This window comes from Lissotriton helveticus, chromosome 5_1 (genome assembly GCF_964261635.1).
Source record: "Lissotriton helveticus chromosome 5_1, aLisHel1.1, whole genome shotgun sequence".
NCBI lineage: Eukaryota > Metazoa > Chordata > Amphibia > Caudata > Salamandridae > Lissotriton > Lissotriton helveticus.
In genome coordinates, this window is record NC_136065.1 from 594,561,485 (window position 1) to 594,585,195 (window position 23,711).

The window sequence follows — 23,711 nt, forward strand, 5'->3', positions numbered from 1 at the left end:
GTGGGTCTTGTGATAACATGGTGAAATGCATAGTCCGTAACAATGCTAAGAAATAAGCTATCAGTTCGTACTTGCTGACCTGGATCCATTTTGCTAGGTTACCGAACAGGAATGGAGACTTTATATCGCAACTCTAGGTATGAAGTAAAAAATATGTTATAAAAGATCTGGGTTTTATCAGTAATATGAAACGACCAAAAGGTGGCATTTAGCTCTTTTGAAAGTTACTAAATAAACAGAGAACACAAATTATTTTGCATTTGGCAAATTTGGTTAAAAGCCTGTGCAAGACATCTTTTTGAATTCGGTTGTTCAACTCAATTTGAAATTATACAATATTGACACATTATTGTGGAAATATTAAAGCAATTAAAAATGCTAGCATAGATCTGCTCTTTTGCCATTTACACAGTGCGGAAACAATCCAAAAGATTAACCTGTTAGATGCGTTTAAAATTCTCATGTTAACTGCTCACCTATTTATATTGTTATTTTTTTCGCCAGTGCTACTGTAAATTGTTTGAGATATAATTGTGTAAGCTCTTAAAATACCGCCTAATTTGTTGGCCCTTAGAATTAATCACAACGTATCGTTCTACCATTAAAATGGTAAATATTTTGGAGCAAAAAATGGTCACTCTTTAGTCCTTCAGATGAAGAAGAATGGAAATAGAAAGCCTTTCCACAGTCCAGAGCGGTAAGGTGTTTAAATGATCAGTCTTTCTTCTACATACATAGGAATCAATAGAAAGCCTAGGTTTTGGTTTGCATTATTTGTATAGCCTAGATGCTACTATTGTATGGCCATGGGGCTAACCGGACTCCAGATGCCTTCCATTCATGCTCAAACTATTTTTTATGAACTGGCTTTTCCAAAGAAAAGCAAATACATTTTATAAAAGGCATTGCAGGATTCCGCACAGGACTCTGCTTTTAATATTCAAAGCAGATGCTCTGAAGGAGAATGTTTTTAATTCCTGGAGACCAGCTCCAAGGAAGGCGTAAGTAGCGCGCAAGGAATATTAGGGTGGGGGACCTATCACTGGGAGGGCCCTAGAAAGCAGGGACTACGGTAACCAGGTTAGAAGCACATTGCGCAGATTACTGATGCAGACAATGGAAGTGCCAGCGCGACAATGGAGTCATAAATGAAGGAAAGGCAGCCTTGTCAGCAAGTGCCAGGTGTTTCAGCCAAGTCCTGAGGCCAAAGTGCAGAGCAAATGATTCTTCCCAGGCGGAGCATCGAGTATCCGGATGCAACGTTACATACCGACTGCCAGCATGCCAAGTCAAACACTAGCCGCGGACAGTATGCCCACTCTACCGCACACTTCACCGACTGCCCACTCACTCATTATACAAAGGTTTTTTCAGGCTCCCCACTCATCTGCACCACTCCAGCATGGCCACTCCACTGCCACACTTTTCAACATAACACTACCAAAGTCCCCTCTCACTTTAAGAATAACCCTTTTAAGTATTCTACTCCCCTCTTGTCATCATGCTACTCTCAATGCGTCACTCATTTACTGCCCGCACTCCCTTCCCAGGTCCCTATTCACCTGAATGCCTCTCCCAGATCCACATTCATCAAGTCCCTGTATGACATTCTTGAGGCTCTCACTCAGTGCTAAATTTGAGCTGGTGGTTGTCAGTGGGACCCACCAGCACTCATTATTGGGGACTGGCACTTATCACACATTGACATCTAGCTAGAGAAGGAAAAATAGACAAAAGGGAAAGAATGGGAAATGCAGAAGACCTGTCACAAAGTTAGAAAGCAGGAACCTGTATGAGTGAGATAAAGGGGCGAGGGTCTGGTGGGGAGGGAAGAGCAAGGTGCTTGAATCAAGACTAGGCAGCCTTGGGATTCAGTGCTAAGAGTTTGAAAGCACTGGCTGTGGGTTTCTGAGCAGAGCTTAGGGCACTGGCACTCATTCTATTGCAAATGAAGCACTGCCCTCACTCATCCACTGCCAGCATGACTCTCCAGGTTTTACACACTGGCTAAATTCCACTCTCTGAGCTCCCCTCACCCAAGTTCTCCTTCAGTCAGTGTCACCCTTTCCCTGTTCCCCGCCAGGTCCACACTCACCCACTGCCAGCATGCCACTCTCCAGGTCTCCAGACATCTCACGGCAGATGCTCTTCTCAATATCTCGGTTGACCGTCCGCTGATAGTCATCGAAAACTGTGGAAAAATGTTTTTGTTTTTTTAATTGTTGGAACATACATGGAATAGAATCGCTTAATACACCCAACGTATTCCCCTGTGGTGATTATGAAACACTTAAGGCAAGTCAAACCGGTAGATGGTGCACAATGAAGCGCTTGAGGTCTGAAGTGAGCATGGTAGAGGTACACCGGCGCGTAACCAACTTGGACTGAATCGAACTTAAAAGGAAAGGGCAGTCCAACTGTACAATCATGTGTCCCCAGACTTTCACAAAACAGAACCATCACAAATGAGACGACTGTGGCACACAGTTGTCTGTCATTTGTGATGGTTCGGTTTTGTGATAGTGTTACAATGCTAGAAAAGACATGCATCAGCTTTTATGGAGGTCAGGTTTTGGGAAAGACTGCATGTCTGAGCTGTGGGAGTGTTACTATCAGGTAGCCTTTATTTAAAGTTTTATGCACCAAAACATGACCCAAGAGGGTATCTAAGCACTTTACAAAGTCATGAACAAATGTGTGTTCTTCAAATATGTGATGCAGTCTCAAGTATGACCATCTCTCTTCTGCAAGTGCCCAACACTTGGTTGTCTAGTTTGTGGCTGTTTGTCTGTTCTCGGATGAGTGTCATTTGGGATGGTGTTCAGTTTTTATGAAGGACGGCATCTAGTCTGCATGTTTGTTATGCTAGGTTGTTGTGGTTTGACTTGGTCGATTATGCAACATTTAGATGTCTTGCACATGACTAATAGTTCTTTCAGAGAGAGGTAGTGATTTGTAGTGAGTGGATGTGTGTGCGAGAGAGACTGTTCGGTCAAGCTGTGAAAGTAAACTGTTCTATGCATAACTGTGTCTCCACTGTGAACGCAACATTCATGTGTAGTCAGCACGGCCGGACTGGAATCCGTAACTGGTCTGGCAAACCGCTCGGCTGGCACCTGGGGAAGGGAGGGTGCTAGTTGGAACAACCAATGCAGTCTCACCACTGCAGATTTTGTTACAGTGGACCGATATTGCAACCATGCTGCAAAACCGGCCACTGGTAACAAAAACAGCCTCCCAAGGGGTCCGTAACCGGCCCCCACCCTGGCAGCCAACCGGGAAAATGCCTGGTGCCCGCTATGGGCAGTCCGACCCTGGTAGTCAGCAACCAGAACTGTATAATAGAAAAGAAACAGCAAGAGTCAGCAACCACAACTGTATAATAGAAAAGAAACAGCAAGAGTCGTTTTGCACCAGTCAGATTTCATATTGGGATTTTGCAACAAGTGTGCAAAAATCAGAACTAGTGTGAAACTGTATTTCTGTGAGGTTGTCAAGTTAGGTGCTTGTCCTATACTGGTCTTATTCTGTAGATGACAGGCAAGCAATGGTGTGTGTAATTCTTTATTTTTTTTTTTTAAGTAGGATAATCTCTTGTTTTAGTGACCGTGAAAGACCTATGTGACCCCGACGGTCAGGTGGAACCTGTAACTGCATACCTGTTCGGAGACTCAAACTGGCAGTTATTATGCGCAACTCTGTTCCATGAAAGTGGCAAATGTGTGACAATCATTGGAGTGCTGTGTAGGATTGAATATTTGTACTGTGTGTGCGACAGTCTATTGCTGCGATTGTGACGGTATGCTTCTTCGCTAAACGTCAAGAGATGTGTATGACTGCATGTCTGTTCTAGAATAGTGCCAAAGTCATGTGTGGCATGAAAGCTACAAACATGCAAATTCCTGTTCACTGAAAAGCGGTAGTCAGATTTAGCATTTTTTGTTCATTACGGAACATTTGCTGGCAAAAGCCATTGCAAATTATTAATGGTTTATTGTTCTTGATTGTGACACGAGTCGTAGATGGTGTGCTTGTTTTAACAGAGTGAAGTAAGTGTTGCGCAAATGTTCTGCAATTGTCATGGTGCAGTTTGTGACTGTTCCATACGAGCACAACAATTTGTTGCCCTGTGTGCGACTTCTGTTCCTAAAGAGTTTGATAACCAGTTCCTCAATGTCTTTCCTGCACATGCCAATTGTCTTTTGTAGGACTGCATGTCTGTTCTGGGAGTGGCAGAGGTATAGTACAGCAGCCAGAGTGGCTAACTCCGGCTCGCGTCTCACGGTTCAATCCCAAGTAACAGCTCAGCTCCACATCATGGGACTCTGGGCAGTAGCTCACTTAATCTCCCCTGACAGAGCCTTGAGATCCTTAGGGGTGATTAGTTTGCGCTTTAGAAATATAGGATTTATTAATGCATTTATTTAGCAGATTAGTTGCTACGGTACCTGCCTCTAGTGGCGAGCAGGAAGATCTAACAAGGATGTGACAAGTTTGAGTATTGAAACTATGGAACCTGTACTGGAATAGTCAGAGGTGAAACAAGAACTAAGTAGTCCAGTGTAGAAAGAGCAGACTGTTGAGGTGGAACTAAGCCAGCAGGTGAAAATATGCCAGGCTGGGGTTCCACTGAGGGGGCATTTCTCACCATAAAGTCTTTAAACTATAAATCCTAAATTGAGATTTAGAACTGAAACAGCAATCCCCACCTAAATATGCATGCCAAGACAGCCCTGTGGTTGCATCTGCCTCTCGAAACTGCTAAGGAAAACCAAGAGGCCTCATTGGCATTTGCTAATTTGCGATGAAGTGAAGGAAGCAGGGACCTAAAGTCTTATCCATGATGGGCAGGTCTGCTGCTCATCAATGGCATCTCACAGATTCCCAAATCTAAATAAGTCCTCGGCTGGGGGGGGGGGATCTAAATCTACTTCACCAGCTAAATCAGAAGCACGAGGCAAAGGGTGTGTCATTTCTTACATTTATTGCAACTACGTGAGCATTTTGCTTTCCTGTGTGTGGTGCAACAAATAAAAAAAAAAAAAAACGAGGGCTCCGACTGCAGTAGGAAGATCTGCCCCTTATACATCTGCACCCAACAGGCAGTAAACACTCTGCCTGTCTGTGCCACTGTACCCATCTCTGGTCAAATGCCCAGTGGTCACGCAGCCATGGTGGCCCAGTTTTGGAAGGTTTTTGCCAGAGGCATATAAAAATGTGGAATCTGCTAACATCCACACATATGGAAGATTCATATTTCGCTCACCTGCTCTGAGATGGGTCCTGCTTCGGGCACACAGGATTGCATTAAACTTTGATTCATCTGTCCCAACGCGGTTCTCTCCTGCTGCATACAGTTGCTAAATAAACATAAAAAATTAAATCGATAAGAAATGTGATGGACAGGAAGGATAAATGCTGCATACTCTACAAGGAATGAGAGCAGCCAAGGAGAGAAATGTCAGGACATTTATTCTTGAAGCAGCTACCACCCCAATGACCGAACCCCATCAACACACAAAAGCATCCGTTATATTCCAAGCCCAAATACGTTCCATATGACCCAATTCTACCTGCCCAGTGTGAACTGAGAGTAGCCTACTCTACAATAATAAATGGGAATCACTTACGCCATTGAACTGGTTGATGTAGGAAAGTATTGCTTTGTATGGGACCCAACACCCAAGTCAAAGAAGGAGGGATTGATGGGGAAAGGAAACAAATAAAAGAACTAAACTAATGCTCAACTACTTATAACCAATTCCTTTAGCATGTGGTATGGTAGGGTTCAAAGCAAGTCTAGCAAAGAGACATTTTTCTGAACCCTCTAGCTTTTGTTTACTGTGTGGGACCATACGCTACTCTGAAGGACATCAGACTTTTCAACTCTTATAAGTTATGCACAGGACAACTGGTAGAAGACCAACATGTGGAGCCAAATTTCAGTGTTTTTCTCCCCCTTCTGCATCCCCAAGCAGTTATCACAATTCAAAGTGATACCCAATGTGGTAAACTCTCATCACACTTGCTCTGGACCTCATTTTGTGGGGGTTAGGTCACCAACACAGAACACGTTCCTCACCATAGTGACAACAGTTACTGGTAGTGCATACCACCTCCAGACACGAGATATGGCTCTGCAGGAAGGCCGAACACATCAGATAGCCATTTGTCCAGCATAAAATAGGGTGAAACTTGAAGCTTGGGTGTAAAACTGGCTCAGTTATGCCTAGAACATACCCCCAAAAGTGGGTTGGTCATAGGTAGGAATGAGGGGGCTGCTAATTAAAACCAGTACAGTAACAACTAGTAGTAATTAAGTTCATACTCCTATAGCAACTATTCTTAAGGACTCGTGGGGAGGCATATAATTATCCAAATCTGGCAGGTAAGACCAAACACCATGGTCAAACCAAAATTTACACTATAAGAGGGACAAACAGCATAGCTTTTTCTTTCAGTACTCATGAGATACCGCTAAAGCAGGCTTGCAACTAGAAAAACTATTGAAAAGCCATGTCAAGAGATAGACATCTGCCCGATTCTAGAGACTCTCAGAGATTATCCAAATAGGACTAAGCAGCTTCCATTCCTAAAGTATGTGAAAAATCCTTAGAAATCCAGGTGGGCAACTGAAAGCTTAGAGGAACTATAAATAAACATAATACAGTGATGCAAGGATGGGTGAGGACCATGAATAAAAAAAAGGATACAAGTAGCTTATGCTGTTCAACAATTATGCATATCGAAACTGAAAGGACCACAAGAATGCTGCACCATAGAACCGGTGGGCCAAAAGGTACATCGGGTAAACATGTGTAAATCTAAACTTTATTAGTGGAAAAAGTACTAAGGAATAGTCACTTGAGCCTCGCAGCAAAGAAGTGAAATATTCACAGTGAGATCAGTCTAGCCTGAAAGAAGAGAAACAAAGACACCTTCTGTCCTTGAGCTGAAGTGTAACAGGAAAAAACCAACAAGCAACAGTAGGTATGCAGACTAACTACTAACACAAATCGAAAGGGGAAACCTCAGAAAGAGCTCTTGCAAAGATCAACATGTAGGTCTAGAGGTGTAACAAAGCACGAAAACCAAACAAGAGAATTGAAGGAAAGCTGAAGAATTGAAAAGGACAACTACAACTCTTCAACTTCAAAGCAAGTTGTCAGAGTGGGAATTACCAGCAAAGTATATGGAAGCCCACATTGAAACATCAGGGTGACAATCATTGCATTCAATATGCAGTCCTCAAAGGAAAGGAGAAACAACTTCTCGGTCCCTGCTAGGAAGAATATGGACTAGTTCAAACTAAAAAAAACTTGAGCCAACAGACAAAAGTGGGCCTGGTGGTAATTAAGCAAACCAAAGCTTCTCAGAAGCTAGAGGACAGGATTACAAGATAAAGAAAATAATTCTTATTCTCAGAAAAAAAAGTCTCTTTGAATCAGCCAGAAACACAAGAAGGAGAATCTAATATTCGGGAGAAAGAGGTGACCGAAGGCACATAACGGACTTAATCAGCTTTCCGAGACCATCCAAAGGACTAAAGTAGAAAATACGAGATAATCCTGTACTGTAAAAGAACCCCTGGCTATAAAACATCCACAGTAACTGGAAAACCAAATGGGGTGACAACCTAACAATCTGTTTGTCCCTACCCTACAGAGGTAGTACTCACAATAAAAAGGAAGACCGGCTTGCCTCTGGATAGAAGCTCCACGTGCCATTGATCCAGCTAGCAAGCCTACATGATGAGTTACCACACTAAACTGAAAGATACTCAGCTGAGATACATCGATAACCTCCGCCAGGAATGCAAAGCTTGCCTCTGGAGGAAGAAGATTTTGACATCTGAAATTTCCATTAATGCTTTAACCCCTTCGACGCTGATGACGAGCTGGGCTCGTCATGAGGTAGCCTCCTCGCACGCTCATGACGAGCCCAGCTCGTCACTTAACATGCGCTTTACAAAATCTCAGCGTACGGGCGGAATTCCGCCCGCACGCATGCGGTTAACATTTGCGACTGCTGAGGTCTTTCATGTTGCCCTCATGGAGAAGGCATTCATTCCCCACTTTAGGAAGAAAGGGGTCAAACTGGCTACCTTACCCGAGTTTAAGATTGCTTGAGTCACCACATAGCCAATCTTAAGCTGTGGGGTGACCCCCAAAGGATGTAAAGAGACTAAAGCATATGCAAATGAAGTACTTTCCTGCCCAAACATGACCCTGGCATATTTGCTATTGGTATTTGGTAATTACAAAGTGGAAATTCGACAATTAGTACAGCATTGCAGAGCATGCAATAGCCCATGGTTGACTCTCCCTGTACTACTACAATCAAATTCCCTGTGAGGAACAAGGTTACATTATAGCCCATATTCTGAATAAGCGTGGAGACACACTGACACTTATGGTTTGGAACCAAATGGGTGATTTAAGAGCAAGGATCATAGATACAACCAGTTTGTATGGATTGGCAGACTTGACACAGAAGCAGTTGAACTGCATTCTCTGTCCCTCTCCTGTCGCTCAACTTCACTACAATACTACTCCCTCCACTTTTCGGTCTTTGTCTTTCTTTACAAAACTGTGAACTTTTCAGAGAGACCTCTGATGCTCACAGTTGCAGTGAATGTACCAGTCGGGGTAGGGTATTTGAGATTATAAAATTAAAGCTACTGCAACCACAACTTCTAAACTTTATGTGCATTTGTCTCAAAGGAGACGAACAGGATGGGTATGCCTTGGATTCCACACAAAACAATATTTTGAATCTGCCCCCTCCACAAATCAAAAAATATATAAATCTAGATCCAAAAGTCAAAGCGATTCGTATTGTCTGGGCATGCTGCTTAAAGGTGACACTTTTTTTTTTACCCCGGTATGAGAAATTCAGATGCCAGTTTGAGAAAAGAGTACCAACTATGCAAATATGTACAGGAAAAACAAGTCAAACCGGCTTGGTAGAAGGAGTTCTTCCCTGCTCAGAGTGGCTGGTTGTAACCTGCCCTTTCCACTCAATCACCTTCTGCTGCTGAACTCATCCGGTATTCCGGAAAATGAGGGAACATCTTCCAGGCTCCCGAGAGAAGCAATTATCTTTTCCTCAATCAGCGAGCTTTCAAATAAGTGTGTTTGTAACCAACATACCACACCATTTCTTAACCCACAACTTTTCCTAACATCGTGAAAAGCAATGAAAAAACATTCATAGATGAAATGCAATACAAAAAACACAAACATTACCAGAAATCATAAAGATACTGCCATTGAAAACACAATTGAGGTGATAATAAATATATATTCCGCCAGGTGCTTCAGAGCAATAGAAATTGCGGAGTACAGATATTCACACGAACAGCCCAACCCCTCTGCCCACCTACCCCTTCTCTAAAAGTTTAGAGAAATAGGCCTGCTTTCTTCGCTAACAGTTTGGAAGCCTGGAACCTGGGCAGGACTGCAAAGCCTGCAAAAATTCTAATCCTTTAAATGTTGTGTTTGTACTTCCCTAGAGTGTATCTTATATGTACCCAGGCACAGTCACACACTTATGTACAACCAAACATCTAAACCCTGTTTCCATAAGCTTTTTCCTGCCTTGCATGGCCTAAGCTACCCGGGGAGAGGAGTAGAGAGTGTTATGACTGAGTAGAGAGCAAGGACTGAAAGTGCTTTTAACTACTGCAGTCCTAGTGTTGCACTTTGCAAACAGACTGGAGACTAGATTTCGAAGTTCCAAAGATGCAGGAGGTGATGTGGGGAGCAAGTATGGAGTTCAGCAAGACAAGGCTTCAAGCAAATAACTAATCATCGGACTTCCTAATGGTAGTCATTTGTTCCAGCAGTACTTGAGAGCCCTGAGAAAACTCAGATTGTGTGTAGCTTCATTAGGATAGGATAAATTAGTCTTTGGTGGTAAACCAGAAAAAGAATTCCCTGGTTGTTGTCGGCTCGGAACCAATGTGAGCTTTAGGAAAACAGAATAGGATCTTAGGACTAGAATGCTTCAAAGTAGGTCTTCATACTAGTCGAGGACACGGGGTCCAAGTTGGCTTATTGATGTCAAGGTCGCAAGAGACAACAGATTCAGACCATTAGTTCATGGAAGTGGCGAGGACTAAATAATGGATTTACTGTGGAGCAGGTCAGAGAAGAGGAGGATGAAAATGGAAAAGACCATCAAAGTAACTCCTGATTGCTTACATTTTACTCATCTAATAAATTCAGTCATGCCCATAAAATGTAGCAAACCTTAATCTAAAAAGGCCTAGGGCATCACAGAATGTTATAGCAGCGGACCTACTGTCAGCAACCATCTTTTGAACATAGTATCCCGAGGTGGTTCAGGGGCGGTCAATCATTAACACGGTTTAAAAAAAGATATAGTGTTGATACTGATCTATAACTTCCATATTCACATCCGCAACTACAGTCTGGTCGCACTAACCTGGACATCTTGTTTCACCAATGACATATCAACGGTTGTGCTTTCATCACGGTTGCCCTAAAAGAATGTAAATACATAAATGCAACAAATTACAAACATTAATTTTCAACTGCATCTACCCAACAATACGAACGAAATAACACACCCACACAGACAAACCACTGAAGTAACAAGTTGCAGCTTTTCAGCCTATGCAATTAGTGGAAATGAAAAAATGTACAAAGCTGCAAATCTCCAGATAGTACTTGGTACTAATGCACTCCTCTTACAAAATACAACAGTGTTTAGAAAACCAGAGAGGGTTTTTTTTATTCCAAGGACAGAAGGATTCGAAAATCTGCACCTGGTAGATTTCCTTTTCACAACTGTGTTGCAGGCGTTCACGCAATTAACGTGTTGCATTATTTTTACTAGGGCGACTTCTAGTGAAAGGTTTGAGCAGAGGTGAGGCCTGCCTTCATGATACAGATGAGGTTACAAACATAGTCACGTGATGCATGTGTGTCCATGGTGCTGCCTACTTTAACATACAAGAACCAGTTCAGTCTCCAGCTGCCTCTTTCCTATAAGATGACAATTACTTTTCACATTTGTACAAGGCCTTCATTAACTAATTTGCTGTCATTAATTCGTCCAGAATGTTTCTTTATGAAGAAGAAAAATATTCCAACCAGAAGACTAGCCCCAATTATCTACTGTAAAAAGGCCATAGAAAGTTGGGCAGGCAACAAATAAAAATTGGAAAAAATGCAAAATGCACTGTACTGCCCGTAACAGAGGATTGTCTTTGCATGGAAAAGTTTCTTTTGAATTTTTCGAAAATGTGCCTGATCACAGAGGTATTTTGATAGAGTTTAGTTTATTCTTGGGCCGTCTGCCCTTTCATCAGTCTCGCCATTAAAGTCCATCTTGTAACGGCAAATGAATTTTATTTAACTTTTTTAAATGACAAAACCCCCTTCACTAGTTTTCTTCTTCTGATTCATCCAAATGCTTCCTTCACTTCACCACTATCAAACTGTGCAGATTTAGTTTTACTTATTTGCACCAGGATTTCTAGTGCAGACCTTCGCCAGTGGACTATCTCGAATTTAATTTTTCTGGAGATCTGGGTTTGAACAGTGCATGTGATACTCCGGAGTCGAACTCTGAAACAGGACAATACAGCAGACATGACTAAGTCAATAACTTATACACTGGAAGCACAACTTAGGGTTTTCCAGTTAAAGTTTCCTGCGCACCCTAAAATCCTTTAGGTTGAGCCACCCAGTACTCTTCTATCAAGCTATCATACCCAGGCGGTGTTTTTTTAAAAAAAAGTAGCACCATCCAAAACCTCTAGAGGTCCTTCTGATGTTAAGGAAGTTAGGCTTCAAGTGTTCCACATCAGTACTAACAGATGTTGTACATTTCACCACAGGTTAACAGACAATCCAATATCCACATGCCTCTCCCTCCCTACCTGAGAGAGTGAGATGAGAAGCCGCTGGAAATGTCCTGAAGTTTCGCTTTTGATGGACTGCTCAAGAGTCTTCTTATATTCTGCAAGTCAGACAAACACCACAGTTTAGTTACACAGCTGTCCTACACCAACTGCAAGATGCTCGAGAGTTGCAAAAAAGAAAACCTGCTGCTACAAATGCTGTATGACAAAAGGAACAGGTAAAAAACGCAAATATCACGAAAGCCAGATATAGGGATGAGTGTAGCGGAGGGGAATGTTACAGGGAGAGGGAAAGGATGAACAGGAAAGAGGAAACAGCGATGCTAATTAGAGAGGAGAGGGAAAGATGAGGAGTTTATGGCTGCCGATATTTTTTGTGGATATTCTATCTTTTCAAAGCAAACATCAGAAATTGTGATACAAACTTTAAAGAATCCACGCAGATTAGCCAGTGCTGATGCTACAAAGCAATCTGGAAGAAATGTCTTCAAATAAAAAAAATTGGGTTCCAGTTCTCTGAAAGTCGTTAAAAAAAAAACAGGGACACACACCGAGCCATGACTACTTAACAATCATAACATCTGCTCCAGCGCTTGCTTCACTGCTTGATCTTCCCCCCCCCCCCCCACACACACACACACACACCCTTTTATTGATGTCAATGACACAAATTATCCATTTCACACGTTTTACTTTAAAAGCCTCACTGCGAGTGCACTGGATTGGGTGTGATCGTACTGCAACCAATCAATCAAAGCATTTATATAGCGCACTGCTCACCCGGAGGGTCTCAAGGCGCTGGGGGGAGGGGGTCCGCTACTGCTCGAACAGCCAGGTCTTGAGCTGCTTCCTGAAGGCGAGGTGGTCCTGGGTCAGTCGGAGGTGGGTCGGAAGGGAGTTCCAAGTCTTGGCAGCCAGGTGGGAGAAGGACCTTCCTCCTGTGGTGGCTCTTCGGATGCGGGGGACGGCGGCGAGGGCGTGGTTGGTCGATCGAAGCTGGCGTTTGGGAACGTAGAAGTTGTGGCGGCTGTTGAGGTATCCTGGGCCTTGGTTGTGTAGGGCTTTGTGTGCGTGGGTGAGGAGCCGGAAGGTGATTCTCTTGTTGACCGGGAGCCAGTGCAGGTCTCTCAGGTGTCTGGAGATGTGGCTGCGGCGGGGGATGTCCAGGATGAGTCGTGCTGAGGTGTTCTGGATCCGCTGGAGTCTCTTCTGGAGTTTGGCGGTGGTTCCGGCGTAGAGGGAGTTGCCGTAGTCCAGACGGCTGGTGACGAGGGCCTGGGTGACCGTCTTCCTGGTAAAGAGAGACACTGCACAGTGCAACGTTTCTTGTGTGCAGCATTTCCTCGCTTCAAATGAAGGACAACTAGTAGAAGTATTACATTTTGGTGCATCTAGAAACAGATTTACACTCTTTTGAACAAGTCAATAGCTCGATTATGCACAGAAACGAGAAAGGAGTGTCATGTCTGCCCTTCTATGCATCAAGCTTATCATGGCAATTACTGTTAATGAAATTTCTCTACAGGCCCAGTAGTGGTAGCTTGCCTTCCCTTAAATCGACAATTTCTTGTCAATTCTTACATATCTTTCAATTAAAATTATATGTGGCTATATCGTAATGAGTGATCTGGCCCACTTAAAGAAAACTAAAGAATGCATAAGACAATAAAAAACCCATTCCCTCCTGTCTAAGTTTAGAAGTACCACTCATAGTCATGTGCCAGTTGCAGGCACCAAGTCCCCCAGTCGGTGCGGTGGTCACCTTGTTTGAAGAGTCTGTTGATTTCATGAATTTCTCCGTTGCTGCGAGAGGAGAGGATCTCAATGATGCAAGCTTCATCTGTGCCGGCGCCCTGAAAAGGATAGATGGACAGTGGGTGTGCAGTATAACCACGCCAAAGATGTAAGTAATTTTAAGTAGTGCTCATAATCAAGTCATCTGCTTCAAAGCAATAAACAGAACTACCTCCATGCAACAGAGAGGATACTCATTTTATCACAATTATGCTTGGTTGAAGTTTGAGCATATTAACTACAGGTTCCATAAAGCTTTAGGCCGATGGTGCTTCAACAGATTAACTACCCGACTGACTGTTAGTAATGAACTTCTGATCACATTATTTTCAAACATGGTTTACTTAAATGACTAGTGAAGTTATGATAGTTGAGGCCCCCTCCAATGACTGACAAACTGCAGATGAGACGGGAGATTGGCCTGCTGTTAGTGGAGATGGAGCTGAAAGTGGTTAAACACAAGGGCGATCAACATGGCTTAAGCAGAAAATCCAGCTGGATAAGGGTTGGACAATGAAGATAATCACTTCAGCATCAGTGGGCATGGGCCCAAAGCCAATGAACTGAAGACCCAGTCATGCTGAGGCAATTGGATTCTGAATAGCAAACTGTAAAAAGGGTTGCTGCTGGAAGTCAGAATTAGTCTAGAATGCAATTGATAAAATGCACAGAGTGCACACAAATAGGCCTTGAGCCCACCTTTGTTTTTATTTTTTTCGAAACACGAATGCATCAATTCCCATTATGATATAGAAAAAACGGGAAATGCACTGCCAAAACACACCTTCATGGCTTCTTTAATTTCAGTAACGTCGTAAATGGAAGGAGACTTCAACATTGCTAGGATTGCCTTCTCGAAGTTGCCAGAGATCTCAGACTTCAAATCCTTGATCAGATCCTGTAGTGAAAAAGAATGAAAAGCATGACCAATAGACACATGCACTAAAGGCAGTGCCTGTCCCACCAGAGCTTTTTGGTTTCACTAGCTGCTTACCAAGCAGATGGGGAACATTCCAAGATATAAAAGAAAAAGTTAATATATGGAAAAACAGCCAAATTGAGGAATTGAGGGGACAGAGAAAAAGTTATTGGGTGACGGCACAAGACACTTACAACACAAATATGCGTGCACCATATTTGCCTCTTGCTGCACATTTCAATGACACCTCGGTTGTCTGAATGGGAAACCAAACGCGCAAAGGGATATTTAAAAAAGTGGATTCAAGCTGCTTAGGAGTATAAATGGACTAGTGCTTTTCCAGTGCTAATGAACAATCATCTAGTGTTGGTTAAGGGCTAATCATGTATGAATTCTAACACAGAAGCAAGTGACCTAATGCTTGATCTCACAGAAAACACATATCAGAACTCGTACAAATGCTTAGCAAAACATACACTCAAGCATGAGAGCACATGGGGGAAAAATGAAAACACAAAATCAGTCTTTGCAGCACCGACCTAAATAATGCTGCCTGAAGAGAACCAGATGAAGAAGCATATGTATTGAAAGTGCAGTGTTGCAACTGGGGTCTAGCCATGCTGCAACCAGGGTATCTTCAAAGGAGACGGGCACTCGACTCATGCAGACATGTACAGGACATTTAGCCAGTTAAGGTCCTGTACTGCCCTACGGTTCAGTTTCCCACCGCAGGGTTTTGTAGGCTTAGAATAAAAGGGCACGTCAACCACTGTAAAGGCTGTCTAATGCAGTCATCCATTAACTAGGATTAAAAGACTCCATAGACACCCATGCTCTCATGTTAAATGTCTTCCCATTACAGCATTGCTTTCATATGTTTTTTGGGGCCCAGCACCAAGGTTTTACAGTTTTCTTTATTAATCTAAAAGCAAGCAGATTTGAAAAGTATACAATGGGCGACAAAGTATTGCAGTCATTTCAGATGTTCGAATATAATAGGTCATATCTGGAGTGCTATATTAGCACTGCATTTGGATTGTACAACTTCAAATATGAATAAATATTTTTAAAAATCAAATAAGAAACTCAAAGGCATGCCACACTAGAGTTAGACTTATCCTGATCTTGTTGTGCTAAAATCTCAATTGCCAGGAACATCCAATATACACCTAATGAATGCACATTACAAAACACTGGTTTGACAACCAATGAGTGCAAACTATATATACACATACATAAAAATACTAAACAAGTATAATGGGTGCACAGTTATACGCTTGCCGGAAGCGGACCACCACTCCCCTCCCAACATGTACCTTTCCGTATGCTGTTTTAAAGGCGAGAGCGATCTGCAGCCTTTGCTTGTTGGAGCGATTTCCAAGACATTCAATAATGGCGTTTTCATCAGTTCCTGGGAATTGAAAGCAGGGAAACATCTGGGAATCAATATTCATAGTCTACACCATTCTTCCCAAGCCACCCCCATTCTTCACAAGCCACCCTCCTCGTGGCTAAACAGTCAATATTTCACCATTCAGCATGGACAAGGCCTCGCTGTCCCATAAAAATACATCCAATCTCTCCCACTTGACCTCGGGTGCAAATCTCACATCACATCATTCAGCCACATATACACGTTGAGTTGGAGGCCCTCCAGGGGGTAAACGACCCCCCCCCCCCCCCCCCCAAGGGAAGTACTGCATCGTGCCTCTGGCTATTTGCATGTAAACCTTATTAGAGGGGCTTTTTCCTGCAGTGCAGATGGGTAGCAGGTGCTGCTGGGCTGAATGTGTTGCAAGTGCAAATGTTATGAGGATAGAGTCTTCAAAAATGGAGCAAGATTTTGCTGTTCTTTGAAAACATTCAAGCAAACGCAGACTACTAGTTTAAACCTGTAGTGAATGGATTTGATTTCTATTGTCATACATTCCACCTTTTTTCTACCAAGCACTATGAAATTGCTGTGCTGCTTCATTTAGTTTTATAGGAGCAACCTCAGCAGCTTCTTTTACGCCCGGTAGCTCACAAATACTCCCAGGGATTCATTATTTTCACACCAGAGGGAACAAAAGTGTTCTCAGGTCAACAACAACATAGTAATTTAAAGAGCGTGAAGAAGCTCATTGGTGCCAGACCCAAGCAGAACAACAATAATAGAACCCATGTGAGTTGTATATCCACAACAACGTGGCAACTGTGTAGTTCTAGTTAGGTCAGAATTTCAATAGAAAGCAATTATTTTCTTTTCTCAACAACTCTGCCTCCATTGACAACTCTACCCCAACCCCCCCCCCCCCACACACACACACTTTGGTTGTTTCAGGACAGTTTCGCACTGAGCTATCCAGTAGGGCAAAGTCGAGAAATGTTAATTCATATAGGAAATGTAGCTCTCCGATACAAGAAATTTGGCTAAACAGGATAACACTAAATTTCGAACTTTACTAATAGCGTGTGCTTTAGTAATTTAGTGCAAATCCATTCAGCAGTTTGTGAAATTTACGCTTAAAGAGGGGGCTCTTGTTGGGCATACAAACGGTTAACCCTCAAAAAAAGTTCGGTATATTGGGCCAGTTGGAGTACCAAAAATGTTAATAAATAAAAAAAATAAAAAATGGCCTCTTGTCGCGCTGGGGAGCTACTTCTCCCGTTAGCCATATCAATAGCACATGACCAGTCCCTGCTCCGTGATACTGAAACAATCTTGTTGGCTGAGTGCAACATTGAACAAAATGTTGCACCCGCCATTGCAGAACTCAAGGATTCTTTCCCAGGGGCCTAAATTTGAACCAAAAAGGGCACAGAAGGGGGCAGTGAGAGCTCACCAAGTGTCCACATGAACCATACCCTACTAGTAATTAGAAAAATTATTTACCCAACTTTTCCCCCTGAACTACTGCAATACTACTGTTGGACTCAGCGCAGACACAGTAGGGTAATGCAATATTCCTGCCTTCTTTCAAATAATAATTTTTAAAAATGCAGTGTGCAACGCAGATTGACCACCTTGCAGCCAGTTGGACACAGGGCCTGGCAACAGCTTAGGCCCTGCAGCCAATACACACAGTGCATGGCTGAAGGCAGAGCACAACAAGGTTTGGCGGCTCCCAGAAAGTTGACTGCGGAGTTTTGAGAAGGAAAATAAATCCAAAAACAAGCATTTTTCACCAGTTGGCATCACTTCTGTGACGCAAAATGGACACAAAGTTATTAAGTCTGAATCTCACACTCGTATCAACTAACATTTTCTACGTGGTTTGTGTTGGTTACTGAACAAACAATGGAAAGTTGTGCAGGGATTTCGTTTTCAATGGACACCATGATTTTGATGCAAATTTACATGCAAGTACATGTACACACAGGGATTTGACCTAAAATATTACACCTCCTGAAAGCAAGCAGAACAAGACAAAACGCTTTAATTTCTGCACACATCAACTTTGCATGTGTGCTGCATTTACTGCACACATACAAAGTTGGATAAATGTGAACGCGTTTTTATTGTATTAGAAGAGTCCCCTTTCAGTACAAAATCTACGACAATGCTCAACTCTAAATAGTACACTGCTATGTATTAAGATAGTATATGCATGATGCTGTGCATCCTTATTGGGTCCCTACGCCATAGAACACAGAATGATGATGAAATGAAATGGTTGATGTATATGTATTGTGTTGTGCCACAAGTTAATTCAAATAACTCTTCGTAAATCAATAAACAAAACATATTTAGGCGCCTTTAAGGCAGATAGCAGCGAGGCCCTATCCAACTACCCTAACCATCTTCAGTCTATTTCTCTTGAATACAACTCTTTTGCCTTTAGTTAGGTTTATATAAACAAACAATAGTTTAATGCATACAAGTCTCAACATCAAACTTGAACCCATTATAATCAACCTCCAGCATAAATGTAAATGTATGTGTCTTGTAAAGCGCACTGCTGCCCTGAGGAGTCGTGGCGCTGTAGACCGCTGGGGAACCCATCCTGGCTATCCCTGTGAGATGGTCCCTACTGGGTATCTCCAAGGTGAAACCAGGCATCCCCGGCGAATGTGGGGGGCCGTTGTAGAGAGGAGGCACGCTAATGCCCAGAGTTGCCGAGTGTGATCCCAGGTTAGAGTAGGCACCGAGGCGAGAATTATCGAGTCCGCTGACCCTGGTCCACGACCCTCTTCATCTGTGACTTACTCTGGATAGCTCTGCAAATCTATACCAACATATAAAACATTTTTCATAGGGGTATTTTAAGGTAGAAGAATAGTAATTTTTCTAATGTTCCAACCGGAATTTATACCTGCCAACTTCAAACATTATTTTACTGTGTGGACGGTGCAGCGGGGAGATCTGGAGTGGCAGTGGGGGATTCAGCCAATCACCACCTGGTCAACCATGAAGAGGGCACGACTTAGAGCCCACACTGCTCGAGCCACCCACGCCCCCCACAAAAACAAACATAACAAAAGGCTTCTGATGCAGACGCCGGAGCTCTGGGAAGGTTGTATAATAGCTGATGGATGTCAACAGCTCAGAGTCAAACACAAGTTCGAAACCTGCTGTCTGCAGAGGTTGTCCGCTCACTGGTGTGTGATGTCATACCTTTAATGGGATACCATGTGACCGTAGCGGATATTGTATGGTACACTGTGGCAACATGTGCCCCAGTACATTAGTTAACTGTACAGACACCCCTTTCTTTCAGAGCACAGTTTGCAATGTGGTCACTTTATTCAGACAAAAGTGCAAAGGCTTTATCAGCTGCAGCCGCTACAAATTGGACAATATAGACTAACCTAAGGACACCTTTAGTAGAAGCATCTATCAATAGCCCATGAATTCCTCCGAATTAGTCAGAGATAGTGGATTGAGGGACAAGCATATCCATTTCTTCCACACATTACAAAATATTTTAACAAGACTTTGTTATTTAACTCCCAAGATCATCCTTCCCACATTTCTTGAGGTTGCCAAACTCTGCCCTCGCCCACAGGCGTGAAGGTGAAACCTCTGCTGAAGAAAGTGTCTCTTGACTACTAAACCCGAAAACTACTATCCCATTTCTCTGCTCCCTTTCCTAGGTAAAATTGTGGAAAAAAACAGGTCAACAAACTCGTAACTGAGTTTTTAGAAGTCAATCACACTATGGAGATGTCCCAAAATGGCTTCAGGTCCAATAACAGTTCCGAATTGGCTGTGGCCCTCGAAGAGCATCAGATGAAGGAGACTCCTCGGCCGATATACTTTTGGACCAGAGTGCCACCTTCAACACCGTATCACATAAGGTGCTCCTCCAGCACTTCTGCGATATAGGTGTCGGCGGTAAGGCTCTATCCTGGTTCATCTCTTTCCTCTATAACCGTTCCATTGAGGTCATTTCTCCTCCTGTCTCATCCTCGCTTAGACCACTGGAGCAAGGGGTCCTGTAGGGCTCCTCGTTAAGCCATACACTTTTTAACATTTACGTCATACCATGGTGGAGAGTGTGAAGTCCATTGGGATATCCATAGTATTATATGCAGATGATGCTCAACTTATTGTCTCCTCTGCTGATGCCTCATGACATCGTTAAGTTTGAGGAATGTATGCTGGTAGTGGCCACCTGGATGGATGAGAACTGTCTTAAACTTAACTTAAAAAAACTGAGATCCTGTTCGGCAAGCACACGCAGGTGTGTGGTGATCACTGGCAGCCGGAGGCTGTGGGGCCTCCATCACCCAATCATCCATAAACAAAAACCAGTAATTTGGCTTTATGATATACGCTCCTTTCAGACTCAAGTGAGAATTCTAGCATGGTAATGTTTCAGTCTCCTGAGAGGCCTCATACTTAATCATCAGCTGTTTCCAACCCCACATTCAACAGGTGACTATTCAATTTCTCATCTGGTGACCCCTCGACTATTGTAACATCTTGGATCTCGTTTGAAAGAAATCAATTTTAAAGAGGCTGTAATCAGTCCAAAATGCTGCAGTCAGATTAGTTTTTCCTTCCTAAATTCTGCCTCTCCTCTGGGCTCCTTCAGAAGCTCCACTACTTGCCCACTGAGAAGTGCATTCAGCTTAAAATTCTTAGTACTGTCCACACGATTATGCATTCTTCTGGAGCCCCCATTGTCTAAGAACTCATGCTGCCCTATCTTCCTACCAGAGCATTTCGTGCTGCAGAACTTAATCTGGCAGTGATCCCTCGATTCAATAGAAAAGAAACTGGGAGGTAGCTTCTTCCGGGTGCTGGTGCCTGTCATCTAGAACAGTGTGCCTCCTGATTTAAGAATACTGTCATCTTAGCTTCAGAAAAAAAACTTAAAACATGGCTGTTTGCTACGTAGGCCTCCCAGTAGCACCTCCCCCCTTTCTTGTTGCTTTATGCCGGTCTACTGGGAAGCTCTGTTGCTGTGGCAGCCATTCACATAACATAGCCTTAAAAAAATGCTAAGCATCACAGCTTTCCTTTGAAATTTCTGTATTAATTTTTTTAAATTAAAAAATATTTAAAATAACCACAAGATTTAAGCGACTGAAAAAGCTTACCAAATCCTTTCATGGCCTTTCGCAGAACCTCTGCATCATTGAGTGCGTTGAAGCCTGGGAAATCCTGAATTGTGCCACGGTGCCCTGGCTGTAGACAGAGGAAGGTTAAAAAAACACAAATAAAGTTCAGACTACCACCTACTTGCAAGTAACCTCTCCAGAAAGAACATACGCACAATAGAACTGATGCCATAATAAATGTTTCCATGCATTAAAGAACAGAAAAGCTGGAATTCGGTCTCCTAAGGAAAAGTTCTGAGGCAGGTGAATTTTGAAAAATGTGAAATCATTTTTTTAACGAATCTAAAATAAATTAAGAGTCACTGATTTCTACATGGTAAGAGAACAGCTGGAGCAGCCTATACTACCAGAAGACTTCCAGATGCTCAGCGAGTTTACATTCAAAGATCTACCCGCATGACGTTTAGGCTCCTGAAGTTTTGGCTCAGAACACCCTTAGTCCGCCTCTCCTTCTACACTGCCCATTAAGTCCTGTTTTTAGAGGTATGGGGTGAGACGTAGGTGAGTACTCCAAAAAAATGTAGATTGATGTGGTCCACACCCCATTGTGCCGCACACCTCCCTCAGTTTCGCTAGCACTGCCACTTCTCACTGCCTTTACTACCAGGAAAGGCTGAAGCGAATTCCATAACGAACAGAGGATGTACTTTTCTCTGAAACATCTTCTTTCCCAAGAGGACCATCTATGGACTGAACTCCACCTTGGTGATTTTCAAATCTACTTTAATCAAGTTTAAAAGGAATGTTGGTGCCCCTTTAAAATTTTAATATTTTAGGTTAAAAACATATGACTAAAGAAGGCTCTAGTCCTGGGCTGGATCCTGTTGGTTTATTCACAGAATTTGCTCATTCTTTCAACAATATTTGATAGGCTCCATAAACTCAAAATGTTTTTTTTTTAAATACCTTATATCAAATTATATGAAGGGGGGGGGGGGTTATTCACAGTGGAGCAGTCGGGTGCCAGGCTGCTGGGATGGCAGAGCCCACTTGCCCACAGTGCTATGCAGATTCCCACTGCTCTGGTGGGGAATTTTCTATGAATGTGCTTCAAGATCTTCAAGCTGCAAAACTACACCGACAGGTAAGAAACTATTAGTTTTGCAGCGTGAATCTTTCTGGATTCACTATGCTGTGCATATTCTGCAATCTGGTGGTTGGGTCCGGAACCGTAGTTTTTTTTCACTTTTTTTTTTTTTTCGGAGCCCAGGTGGGCGTCGACGTCCCACCATTTGGTGTACCTTTGGTGACGTCGGCATGCTTCCGGCGGAAGCTACCACCCTTGGGCGCCATCTTCAGATTCTTTTTCCGCCGTTGGGTCTGGATCGTCGCGTGAAGCTCCAGACGTTTTGGAGGAGAAAAGGAGGAAATACAGCAACTCTTCGACGGTAAAGACCTGAGAAGATTGTGAGAAGAAGACCATCAGAGAAGAGACGACGAAGAAAGGGAAGAACCTCGAGATCTTCGAAGTCCTTGGAGGAATGCGCACACAGGGGGCCCCCCGAGCGCAGGGATGTACAAGACACCCTTTAAATTCTGCAAAAACTGCCACCACAAGTTCGCACAGAAGGACCAGCACCCGGTCTGCAACCTCTGCCTGCCAGTTGACCACGAGAGCAGAGACTGCAACGCCTGCTCCGTCTTCAAGCCGAAGACACTCCGAGTTCGAGAGAGACAGAGGACAGCTCACCACACGATGCAGGGCAAGGGCCAGGCCCCGATGCTTTACGGACTGGGCCTCTCCACCGACGACGAGGACAACATCGCCGAAGGCCCAGATGACTTCACGGTCGCAGAGATCGATAAGAAAATGCCTGACAAGGTAGGAGAGTCTACGACCCCGAAAACCCCTACATTGCCTCAAAAGCCAGAGGCAGACTCTCGAAAGTCAGAGCCCAGAGCCTCGAAAGGAGCATCCTCCGAAAAAGAGCCTAGCAAATCCTTCGAGAAGGACTCCCGGAGGCCGAAGACCGGCGAAAAGCAAAGGTTGTCGAAGCAAGCCCCCGAAAAAGGGTCTTCGACTTCGAAGGAAAAGGAGCCGAAGAAAGCTTTGACGTAGACTACACCGTCGAAGAGAGCAGCCGAAACGCTCGACGACGAGCAGGCCGCAGAGATGCAGAGAAAGAAAAGAAGGCTCGAGGCCGAAATGGAGAACATCCTTCAGAGAAAGGAGGACTTCGATGAAAAGATGAGAAGTTAAAGGATCCCATCGAAGCCGGCAACAGCCGTCGCTGAGGTGCAGGAGCACGAGGAGTTCGATGTCGAAGAGCCGCCGAAAACTCCGGAGCCCTCGGAGCACGAAGAGGAAGAGGACCTCTATTACACAGAGGGGGGATTACGGGGAGCAGCAGTCAAGCTACGGCTCAGGTTCCTCGACGGCCCAAGACCTGGAATGGCAGGACATAAGAGGCCGAAAACCCGGAGGAGGCTGTGGAGACCGGATGACATTGGGGCATACAATGAGGTGGTCAGGAAGGCAGCAGCAGCTTATGGGGTTAAGCTGGAAGAGGAGAAGCCAAAAGCAGATTTCCTGCTGGAAACATTGCTCCCCACGCA

At 43.6% G+C, this 23,711-nt stretch overlaps 1 protein-coding gene across 2 annotated transcripts in view; it reads right to left on the bottom strand.

The window, feature by feature from the left end:
- ANXA11 (annexin A11) overlaps positions 1–23,711 on the bottom strand; it is a 132,063-nt gene that overhangs the window by 7,105 nt on the left and 101,247 nt on the right. For both annotated transcript variants that reach the window (XM_078642949.1, XM_078642950.1), the window contains exons 5-12: positions 21,135–21,222; positions 15,923–16,017; positions 14,472–14,585; positions 13,656–13,746; positions 11,912–11,991; positions 10,450–10,506; positions 5,267–5,360; positions 2,096–2,191 (exon numbers count right to left, since the gene is read on the bottom strand). In XM_078642949.1, coding sequence (XP_078499075.1) covers positions 2,096–2,191; positions 5,267–5,360; positions 10,450–10,506; positions 11,912–11,991; positions 13,656–13,746; positions 14,472–14,585; positions 15,923–16,017; positions 21,135–21,222 — 715 coding nt within the window. The remainder of the gene's footprint in view (positions 1–2,095; positions 2,192–5,266; positions 5,361–10,449; positions 10,507–11,911; positions 11,992–13,655; positions 13,747–14,471; positions 14,586–15,922; positions 16,018–21,134; positions 21,223–23,711) is intronic.